Consider the following 12340-nt stretch of genomic DNA (forward strand, 5'->3'; position numbering starts at 1 on the left):
AGGGGTTTAAACTGATGCTAAGGAACAAACTTAACAAGTTTTTGTAAAATCAACTTACAATGAGAAGTTTATATTTTAGGCTTTGATATGAACATTTTCAAAACAGTTTTGCATCAAAGAGAAAAGGGTAATCTGCGAAAGTAAGAGTAGTCTTAACATGAAACAACAAAATCGAACACACAATGGCATGCGTACACACACACACCCATACACATGTGTTGTATGTGTGAAATTCTTTTTCTAATATAATTGTTAAGGTTTTTAAGATATGTTCTCAATCTCGGTTCAGATCAGATCAAATCAATTTACTTGCCAAACAAGTAGAACGCCACATGTCTTGCTTTGTCTTTCAGCTGTTGCATTTCTCTGTTTTTCTCATAAACTGAAGAGGAAGCATCTAAGTTGGGTTTGTCAGCCAGGTAGTCTAAATGACAAACAAACTCGCTACAACATCCATTGTGTCGGTATGTTGTAAGTAAAACCTGAACTGATGTTCTGCACTCAATAGTCAGGATCATAAGTGCAATGGACAAAGTGCTGGTATTTCCTCCAGTCATTTACATTTTGAGGTCAAATCCTACCAAAGTCAGTTCTCCCCTTTATCTTTCAGGATTAAAATAAATTATCAGTCAAGTACAGGGGTTGAAAATATTAAGTAGTTCAACTCCCCACAAAATTGCTGTCCTTGTTTCTAAATTAGAAAATTAATTACAACCCACAATAGAAAGAAAATAATTAAAAAAAAAAAGAGGAAAGGAAAAAAGATGCCCTAATGACTTTTTCTAAAGGTCTCTGGTTATAGGGACCAGAAAAATACAGAAGCCTCACCCTATCAACCAATGCATGTAAGAAATTGATTACATTCCTGGTGGAGAAAAAAAGACCAATAATATTCAAGAATGAATCATAACTTTCTGTTGAGTCACAAAAGGTCTCATATTGACATTGAATGATGATGACGATGATGATGATGATGATGATGATGTGTATTGTTCCCACATGTGATCATTCACTGGTTGTATATATACAGTGGTTTTAGGAATGATGCCATTTGCTTGCAGTCCACTGTGAAAGCCCAGCTTCCTTGACCAGTTGCACAATGTTTTCAGTTCTCCGTGCAAAAATGTTCAGACTGATGTTGCTCCAAGTGGCAGGGGGCAGCAGAAAGGGTTTCTGGTTTTTAGAAAAACTCAGCCCCAAAGAATTCTATTCTGATCCATGCAAACATGCAAAAGTGTTGTAACAACAATGATGAACAATGACACACACAAGATTCAAGGTGAAGGTGCATGGCTTATTGGTTAGGGTATTTGGCTCCCGACTGTAAGTTCACGAGTTCAATTCTCAACCACATGTTGTGTCCTTGAGCAAAACTTTTTTTTTTCACGTTGCTCCAGTCCACTCAGCTGGCAAAAATGAGTTGTACCCATAATCCAAAGAGGCCAGCCTTGTTACATTCTGTGTCACGCTGAATCTCCCTGGGAACTACACTGAGGGTATGCATGTCTGTGGAGTACTCAGCCATGTAGATATTAATCTCACAAGCATGTTGTTCTGTTGATTGAATCAACTGGAATCCTTGTCATATTAACCGGCGGAGTGCCAGGATGCATATACACAGATTATGTGTGTGTGTGCTTGGGAGTGTATATATAAATGTGTGTGTATACATATCAATGATGCAGGCATGGTTGTGTGGTAAGAAGTTTGCTTGCCAGCCACATGGTCCCAGGTTCAGTCCCACTGTGTGGCACCTTGGGCATGTGTTTCTTATTATAGTCCCAGGTTGACCAATGTCAAGCCATCCAACCCATACCAGCTTGGAAAGCAGACAGTAAATGTTGATGATGATGGTGTGTGTGTTTTAATGCCTCCTTGCCATGACGTTATGTGGTAGTTGTAAACGAGTGCCACTATCATGTATGTGGTGTCTCTTTCCAATCTTCCACAAAAACATGTCTGGTTGTGGGGGGAAATATTACCTTACTCGTTAACAGGTGAGGGTTGGTGACAGGAAAGGCACCCTCAACCAACATGGAAAAGTGGATGTGACGTCAAACGATGATGAGGATGAGATCTAACGAAACAAATATCTGATTACCCCCCCACACACACACACATACAAATTATATATCAATCAAAATTTCTTGTATTTTTTTTAGATATTTTTTTTATTGATATTTTATATATTTTTTATTTCATATGAAATTTATTTATAAAAAAATTGTTTTTCTTTGCTTAATAAAATCAGTTTTGTGAAATCTAGAATAGGTCTTCCGTTATTATTTTACTCTTTATTTCATTATTATCATCACCATTAATATCATGATTATTATAATTGTTATAAATATTGCTAGTGGTATGAATAATAATCATTATTTTTTTTCCATTACTGTTAATCATATTTTCTTTATTATCATTATTTTTATTATTATTGTTGTATTAGTAGTAGTAATAGTAATAATAGTTTCATGGCCTTGTGCCTGAAATGATTATCATTGTTAATTATACTTATGAGTTATCATTACTTTTTTTTTTGCTTTTGTTTTTGCAAGCATTACCAAATAATTATATAAATATTAGAGTATGTACATACACATATATATACATATATAAATATACATCTATATATATATTATATATACATAATACATACGTATATATATCATATATACATACGTATATATATTATACATACATATAATACTTTATATATATATATATATATATATATATATATATATATAATGTATATATATATTTTATATATATATTATATATATAAAGCAAATGTTTAAAAACAATATTTTGTTAATAAAGTTATTTCAATTAGGTAATTGATTTTATATTTGTAATTAAATTAGAAACTTAAAAAGAAGAAAAAAAAAAAGGAAACAATAATCAACCTTTCTTGCCTAATCTCCCCTCCCCTCCCTCAGTTCCTCCACCACTCAAATTTCCGGAGAATCTTAACAGATAGAAACAGAGTGGTGGCAACGGTGGTGGTGGTGGTGGCAGTCATCGCCATTGTGGTAGTGATAGTGGTGGCGGTGGTGATGGTGGAAGCAGAGAAGAAATGAAAACTGCAATTAAAGCAATTAAACAACAAATGCAAAAAAAAAAAAAGACAAAATAATGTTTCAGAAGTTTGGTTATTCTTTTTTTGAAGTTTTTTTTTTTTTAAATTTTGAAAATTATTTTCATTCTTTTTTTTTGTAGGTTTAATTTTTTTTCTTCTTATTTTTTTTTTATCTTCCCTCCCGCCATCATTATATAAATTTATTTCTGAAAGAAATCCCCCCCCGCCCCCTCTCTGTCTATCTTTCACTAACAGCACTCACACTTTCATTTCTACACTCTCGCTTTCTTTCTTATTCTTTCATACTTTCACCCGTTCCACCTCACACCTTCACTCATTCACCCTACTCTCTTCCTCTCACTCACTGACATGCCCTCTCTCTCTCTCTCTCTCTCTCTCTCTCTCTGACTTCCCGTTTATCTCTCGTCCTCTCAATCCTTCCCAATTCCAATCTCCTCCTCCTCCCCCGCTTGCTCACTCAAAATGACCCACCTCCCTCCTGCTCCACCTCCACTCCTCACTGCTGCATCAACATCACTACATCACATCACACGACAATTCTTAAGCTCTCCCATCTGCTGTCATTAAATGCAGCCAGGGTGTTGCCAACCATCGCAAAACAAATTTGGGAAAAAAAAAAAAAAGAAAAAAAAAAGAAAAAAATTCCTTTTCCTCCACCCCCACCCCACCACTTCGCTCTTCATGCATCCTACATAACCCCCGTCCTTTCTCTGTTTCTGCAGTGGTGGGCACAGTGATCACCATCGACTGCTCACTGCTCTGTTTGTCTACCGAAAGCAGACCGGGTTACTGGGACTGGGACTGGGGCGGCATGAAGCTCCTCAGAACCTCAATGGGGAGTGGGAATATGATGGTGGAGTTCTTCTCGGCGGAGATTGTGTTGAGGGTTTGCAGGTAGCGGAGTTGCAGAGAGGCAGGTGACTCGCACATGATGTCAGCAGCTTCCTTCAAGGCACGAGATGCCCTCTGTTCACCTTCAGCAGCAATCACCTGAGAGGAAGATGGAGAGAAGAAGAACGTTAGCAGTGAATAGAACATGAAAGAGAGAGAGAGAGAGAGAGAGAGAGATAGGGAGAGAGAGAGAGTTGAGTAAGTAATGGTGAAGACACTTACCTTAGCTCTTGCTTCACGAGTGGCTTCAGCTTCAGCTGCCATAGCTCTCTGTAGCTGTACAGGTAAGCGCACGTCTTTACTGTAGGACAAACAATTTAGAGTTTGTTATTCCAACAAACAACACAAACAACAGCAACAACAACAACATTATATAACATTCGCAGGTATAAAGCTATATATTTGAGGGGAAGAATGTGAACACAACATACAAGATGTGTACATGCATCAAGCTTTTTGGGGAGTGGGGCCAGTCGATTAGATCAACCCCAGTACACAACTGGTACTTAATTTAGGGGAAGAATGTGAACACAACATACAAGATGTGTACATGCATCAATCTTACACGTAAATAGAACACACTAATGTGTATCCTTGATACAAGGTGGCATCAAAAAGTCTCTGGACTAACTCTGTAGCATGCCAACAGATGGCAGCATATGGTTGCATGTGCAGTGAGAGCTGGCTGTGACCTTCATGAGGCAGTGTAGACACCTGTGGACATCCATCTCTTCCCTGACATGCAGATGCAGGTCAAAGGTCACCATTTTGCCCGGCATGCTAACATTTCTGCCAACTTGCCATATTAAACACAAACCAGTATTGTATAAAAAAAAACAAACAAGCACTGTACAAACAATGTGTAAACACAAGCAAAAAAAAAAACCCTTGTAATGTCTACTTACACCTCAACCCTTTCTACTCGTACTCCCCATGGATCTGTGGCTTCATCAAGGGAACTCTGAGTAACGATAACAGAACGAAGAAGATAATTAGCATCATTTATAGGTGTGTATGGTATATGTGTATGTGTGAGTGTAGAGGATACATGTATATATATATATAGACATCTAAAGTAGAAATTTAGTGTGAAGTCAGGTGTATGCAGGTTTTCCAGGAAGGACAGACAGACAGACTGACAGAGACAGACAGGTGTACAAAAATAGAGATGCAGTGTGTGTGTGTGAGAGAGAGAGAGAGAGAGAGACTAAGTGGGATAAAAAGAGACAGAGAGAGAAAGACAAACACAGAGAGAGACATTGACAAAAAGAGACAAAGAGAGGCAGACATATAGACATAGAGAGAGTGAGGAAGGAAGAGACTGAGAGAGAGAGAGAGAGAGAGAAAGAGAAAGAAATTAGGAAGGTTCATTGAGCTGACCTGCATCAAATGACTAATGGTTTCTCTGTCAGACAAAATCTCACTGAGGTTCTTTGTTCCAAGAGTATTTCTCAAAGTGGTCTGTGCCAGGAGCCGAGTTGACCGATTCGCATCCTCTACATTGGCAATGGACATCGTGGCATTCTGGACTCTGAAGTACACAACTGCATCCACTGCTACGGTCACTGAGTCTTTGGTGAGTACCTGAAAGAAAGAAATGAAAACAAAGAGATTAGGGGCTGTTAGAGTTCACAGGGCCCTTGTCTAGCTGTTAATTGGTATTAGCATGAGAAGTATAACAACCCTTGGCTGATATAATTGGGTTTCATGAGGAAGGCACAACGCTCACAGGAAATAGGTACTCTGAAGATGTACAGTACTCCTAGCTGCAACTAGGTACTAGAGAGAGAGAGGGGGGAGGGGGAGAGAGAGAGGGAGGGGAGAGGGAGGGAAGGAGGGAGAGGGGGAGAGAGAGAGAGGGAGAGAGAGAGAGAGAGGGAGAGAGAGAGGGAGAGAGAGAGAGAGAGAGAGAGAGAGAGAGAGAGAGAGAGAGAGAGAGAGAGAGAGAGAGAGAGAGAGAGAATTTTTTTTTTCATAATCATATGAATTCCAATGTGTAGAAATACAAATTCACAAAAATTTTTGGAAAATTCTAAAAAGTGAAAAATGATGAGAAAGGGTAATGAGGATCGAAATGAAAGGAAGCCAGAGCTACATACCTCCTGGGGCGGCACATCAAAAGAGACAGTCCTCATATCAACTTTGCTATAGGAATCAATACATGGTATGATGCAGAACAACCCTGTAACAAACAAACAAAAACATATACATATGTAAACATACCAACACTGGCTGTCAAGCAGTGGTGGAGGACAAACAGACACAAAGATACACACATGACAGGCTTCTTTTAGTTCTTCATTTGCCAAATCCACTCATAAGGATTTGATTGGCCTGAAGCTATAGTAAAGATACTTGCCCAAGGTGCTACACCAGATGGTTGGGAAGCACATGGTTCCAGGTTGTCAGGAACATTATATCTTTTATCTTTTACTAGTTTCAGTCATTTGACTGTAGTCATGCTGGGGCACCACCTTGAAGAAATTTCAGAAGAATGAATCAACCCCACTACTTAGTTTGTCCTTTTCTGTTAAGCCTGGTACTTATTCTATCAGTCTATTTTGCTGAACCGCTAGGTTACAGGAATATAAACACTGACACACACATAAACATTGGGTTTCTTTCAGTTTCAATCTACCAAAGAGATGTGAAAGTACGTACCTGGTCCCTTTGCTCCTCCAGACAATAGTCTTCCAAGTCGAAAGATTACAGCCCTCTCGTATTCCTGGACAACCTGAAAGTAAAGGAATCCTTGATGTCAGTGGTGGTGGTCATGGTCATGAGAACAGAGGTGGAAATGGTGGCGGAGGTGGTTATGGTGGCGGTGGTAGTAAATAAAGAAACAATCCCCAAATGTATGATCACACACACACACACACACACACACATGCCACACACAGATGTGTGTGTGTCTAAAAACAGGTGAATGTGTAAACATCATGATGACATTAAAAATTTGGGGATTGTTTCTTTATTTACTCCTCTCTACGGCTACCCCTCCCCCTTATCATCTCCACCCACCACCACTTCGTCCTCATCATCACCAACCACCCTCCTCCTCATCACTTCCACACACCCTTTCATCATCACTGCCACACCCCTTCCTCTTCATCATCACCACTGCACCCCCTCCTCCACTTGACCACCACCACCACCACTGTTTCAACATCCTTGAGGTAGGTGAGAGTACACTGTGGCAGAGTTTTCTACAACCAGATGCCCCTCATACAGCCGATCCCCTCCCTACACACACACCACTTATTTCCAAGTGCAAGCAACAATCCTCCCCAGTGGAATATCAAACACCAGGCCAGAGGGGTTTTATGCAGACACACGGTCACCGTTTCAAACCCCATTCATACGCCAGGACAAGCTTCATGCTTGGTCATACTAATGTGCCGTTTCGTCTAACAAAGACTGCGCAACATGTCAGGACATGTCCAGAAGGCCAGATGTGTGGTGGCCTTGGTGGTGGCAGTGGCGGTGGACTTCTTAGTGCAAACAATAGAGTCAGGAAGCCGTTCTTTTACAAACCAGTGGATGCGAGGGAAATATGAAGTCACTCACACAAACAGGCCTATGCATACAGACACACTCACACATATATGCACGTGTATATATGTATATATATATATATATTGGCTAAACTGGCAATATGACCATCCCCAAGTACAACAATATATATATATATATATATATATATACATATATACACATATATATACGATATACACAAACACATATAAACACACAAACACCCACACATGTTATATAGATATAAACCTTTTAGCTTTTACTTATTTCAGTCGTTAGACTGTGGCCATGCTGGGGCACTGCCTTGAAGAATTTTTAGTTGAATGAATTGGCCCCAGTAATCAACTGCAATAATAGCAGTCAAATCCTTCTTGAACCACACATTATTATCTTTACAAAGCAAATACTCCAATGGACATTCCAAAGGAGATGCAAGCTTTGCAGAACAAAAACGACACGGGGAAAGCCCAGAGACATTGCAGCACTGGCAGGTAGCTACACTTGGGGACAACTGCAATCCATTATACCAAAGACTGAAACAGATGAAGATCCCTTGAAGGTGTCCTATGCTCTACATGAAGTTAAAGGAGTAAGAAGTACTTAACACAATGCTTCTCAAATAGCATACTACATGCATATCTAGTTGTGCTACAGATTGCTGAAGCCTCTTCATAAACATTTTCTTTATTATATTTATACATAATTAGTATGATTACCCTTTAGCATTCAGATTATTCTGCCAAATGTAATGCTTATTTATTCACATTATTTTGAATCACTCATGTATTATCTCGTAGCTTTCAGATGTGACCATTTATGTTTAGAAAGACAATATAGGGTAGGTGTGAGAGGCTGGATCTGGCCAGTTTGAACATAAAACAGGAAGAATATTTGGGCCAGATATGACTGGTTTCAATGCTAAAGAGTTAATAATTTAAACATTTAAGAAATATTTTCTTTTTTTTTTTTCCTTGGATGTTTAGTTTTTGATTCCAACCTGCCTCAAACCACACCTGGTTCTATGATAAAAACTTCCTGTTTTAAAATGACTTAAATTAAAACATTCCACCATAATTTCATACTGATTCATGTTCTAAATTCCTGTTCTACACACTGCCTTGATAACAAGAAAGTTATTTTACTAAATTCTTACAAATTTTCAAAATTAAGTAAAACAAATGCAGTGCATTAGAAGCAGAACTAGTTAGGACAAGGTATGAAGTTAATACAGGCAGATCAACCAAGCATCAAAGCCATCCTGAGCTACATAAACCTACCAGATGTCACAAAGCTTCATGTGGCTGTTGAGGGCAGAAGGCCAAGATGTTACCTTTGCGGTGACACTAATCACCTCAAAGCCTTTTGCCCACAGCAAAGGAAATTGACACTACTGCCAACACCATCACACCAATAAAAAGTTTAAAACATTCTTTTTTTTTTTCCTAAGCACAATGCCACAGAAGTGATTTTCAAACTTTACACGCAAAATGCACCTGTAACTTTAGTTTTATTTACTTATTTTCCAGTGCACCACAAAGCCATCAAAAGATTAAGAATCACAGACTTAACATCTGCCAACAGCATGTTTGAAGAAGCAAGGGAAGAGAAGAGACTGAGTCGAGAAGAAAAAAAAATATTAAAGAAAAAAAAAATCAAACAAAAATAAATAGAAAAGCACCCTGCTGCTCCCTCCAAAACTTCTCCTCTACCTCCTCCTCATTCTCCCACGGTTCTTAAGGAGGAGAGGTGTAACAGGAGGTTAAGTAATATTGGGGGGGGGGGGTACGATGGATTTTGTACTAGAGATGGAGAGAGATAGCTTTATGATAAAATGTACGAAAAATGTCACCCGATATCTCATGTATCTTTCTTTCCCCAAGTAAGCAGGCTGCAAATTCAAAAATCTTCGTAAAATATCGGTTGCTGACATAATGGCAGCTTTTCAAGAATATATTAAATCTCTCTTGGGCAGAACCAAGCAGTAACATTCCACAGATCAGAGACAGAGAGAGACAAGTAGATAGAGACAGAGAGAGAGTTTGAAACTCCTCATCTACACATACACAGATGACACAAAAAATTTAAGAAAATGCAAAGAAGGCAAACACACATTTCTCACCTTCTTATAATACATAGTCAGACAAGGAGGAGACCACAACAGGTGTAGCTGCATGGTAAGAAGTTTGCTTCCCAACCACAAGGTTCTGGGTTCAGTCCCACTGTGTGACACTTTGGACAAGTGTCTTCTACTTCAGCCTCAGGCCAACCAAGGCCAACAATTTCGGGGTAGCAGGTAAGTGATTTCATTGACCCCAGTGCTTGACTGACACTTATGACCCCGACTGCTCACAAAAATTAAGTAAAAAAACCAGAAAAATGATCCAGAATCCTTGTCTGGTACTGGATTGATCCCAAAATCTAATCAGTTTGTGCCAGTCACAAGACCAAACATATTTGAAAGTTTCTTCTGAATCCATCCAGTGGTTCTTGAGATATCTTGTCCACAGACAAACAAACAAACAAATACAACTGAGAACAATACCTCTGCTAAGGTGGAGGTACTAATAATGATAATAATCCTTTCTACTCTAGGCACAAGGCCTGAAATTTTGGGGGAGGGGGACTAGTTGATTACATCGCCCCCAATGCTCAACTGTTACTTATTTTATCGACCCCGAAAGAATGAAAGGCAAAGTTGACCCCAGCGGAATTTGAACACAGAACATAAAGACAGACGAAATACTGCTAAGCATTTTGCCTGGCATGCTAACATTTCTGCCAGCCTTGATAATAATAAAGGCACAAGGCCTGGAATTTGGTGGGGGGGAGGGGACTAATTGATTACATTGACTCCAGTGCTTGACTGGCACTTATTTTATCGACCCCGAAAGAATGAAAGGCAAAGTTGACCCCAGCGGAATTTGAACTCTACCGTTAAGCAGTTTGTTCGCTATGCTAACAATCGTGCCAGCTCGCTGCCTTAACGATAATGACAATGATAATAATAATAATAAATTATAAGGAGAGATACTAGCAAAAAAATTTAACATAGGGTATGTAACAGAAAAAAAAATAAAACAAGGAAAGAAGAAGAGGATGGAAGAGAGAGAGGTAAAGGGGGGAGAGACCAGACCTAAAAACAATAGATATGAAAAAGAAAAACCAACACACACACACACACAAACAATCCAGCAACATCTATCTGGTGGATACGGATTGACATTTATCAAATACTCCTTTATTTCAACCAGATGAACCTTGTAAGATAAAGAAGAAGAAAAAAAAAAAGGAAAAAGACAAAGGAGAAAAAATAAAACAAAAGAGAAAAAAAGAAAAAGAAAACAGAGAAAAAAAAAATGTGGACAAAGCTTTCCGCATAGAAATGATATAATAAATAAATAAATAATAAATAATTAATAACGATAATGATGATGATGATGATATTAATAATAATAATAATAATAATAATAATAATAATAAAAACAAAAGTTCACAAAGCTTGGCAACAAAAGATTAACCAATGTAACATAACACTATTCAGATTATATATTCCAATAATAATAATAACAATAATAATGATAATAATAATAATAACAACAACAATAACAACAACACCAATGAGATAATCTAACAGTTGTGAATGATGATTCCCTCTGGGACAGAAACACACACACACACAAACTAAATTACGATAGATCAGTTTAATTGATTTCTATAGTTCATTTGTTCCCATGGCAGTTGCTAACGTCATGATAACAGTACTGGTAGTCATGGTGATGATGATGATGATGATGAGGTGGTGGTGGTGGTGGTGGTGGTGGTGTGGAAGTGGCATGACCGTTTATCAAGTTGTTCATAGTAATGATGATGATGAAGATGATGCTGGTGGAGATGATGGTAGTAGAGGGGGTAGCAGTGACAGTTGTGGTGATGGTAGCAGTGGTGGGGGTGGTTGCTGCAGTAATGGTGGTAGCAGGTGGTGGTGATGATGATGATGATGATGATAGTAGTGGCAGTACCAGTGTTGGTACAGGTGGTGGTAGCAGCAATGGTATGGATTGGTTACAGTGGTAGTGGTGATGGTCATTGTTGGAACCAATGCTAGTAGTCTATAGCATTAGCAATGATGATGATGATGATGATAGCAGCTAAAACAATTGATCAGAAACTATAACTATACTTAAAAAAAGAAAGAAAAAAAAAAGAGCCAAGGGAAATAACTCAAATGAACTACTGGCATCAATTTAGATAATTCAGATACTGTACCAAATAAAACATGCAATAAAAACAAAAAAAAACTCTGCAATTTACCTCTTAGTTGGAGAAAGAGAACAAAAAGAAAACCCTTGTAGTGATTTTTAGAAATACTCGAAATAAGGGGGAGATAACTTTGAGAAATTAGGAATTAGATTTTATACAAAACTGAATTAGGTTAGGTGGAGGGGGAGGGGCCCTTGATGTTTGTTTTTCCTTGTTAAACATGAAAATTTTAATTCATTAAGGCCTTCTGGCATATCTCCATCAATCAACTTGATTATGTTGTATACTTTGTACAAGAAGCGTTCAACAACAACTCCACCCCCCGCCCACCACCCTTGTGGCCATATTGTCAATGTATATGAATGATGAGTAGATTTACTAAGAGTTGAACCGTCATCACTGTCATCGTAGTCGACACCATCGCCATCACAGCCCCCCCTCTCCATCACCACTTCGCATTCTCTCTCATCTTCATCGCATCCTTCTCTCCACCACCACCACCACCACCACCATCACCACTCTCTAGTTCCACCATATTTCTTCACTCTCACTACA

At 38.6% G+C, this 12340-nt stretch overlaps 1 protein-coding gene across 3 annotated transcripts in view; it reads right to left on the reverse strand.

The window, feature by feature from the left end:
* Positions 1–3318: 3318 nt before the first annotated feature.
* The window catches only part of LOC106879216 (band 7 protein AGAP004871), a 61386-nt gene continuing 52364 nt past the window's right edge, over positions 3319–12340 (reverse strand). For all 3 annotated transcript variants that reach the window (XM_014928691.3, XM_089339583.1, XM_014928692.3), the window contains 6 exons: positions 6653–6725; positions 6091–6173; positions 5372–5575; positions 4897–4952; positions 4214–4292; positions 3319–4090 (listed from right to left, as the gene is read on the reverse strand). In XM_014928691.3, coding sequence (XP_014784177.1) covers positions 3887–4090; positions 4214–4292; positions 4897–4952; positions 5372–5575; positions 6091–6173; positions 6653–6725 — 699 coding nt within the window. In that variant the 3' untranslated portion in view covers positions 3319–3886. The remainder of the gene's footprint in view (positions 4091–4213; positions 4293–4896; positions 4953–5371; positions 5576–6090; positions 6174–6652; positions 6726–12340) is intronic.

Source organism: Octopus bimaculoides, chromosome 22, assembly GCF_046866305.1.
Source record: "Octopus bimaculoides isolate indiv1 chromosome 22, ASM4686630v1, whole genome shotgun sequence".
Classification (NCBI taxonomy): domain Eukaryota; kingdom Metazoa; phylum Mollusca; class Cephalopoda; order Octopoda; family Octopodidae; genus Octopus; species Octopus bimaculoides.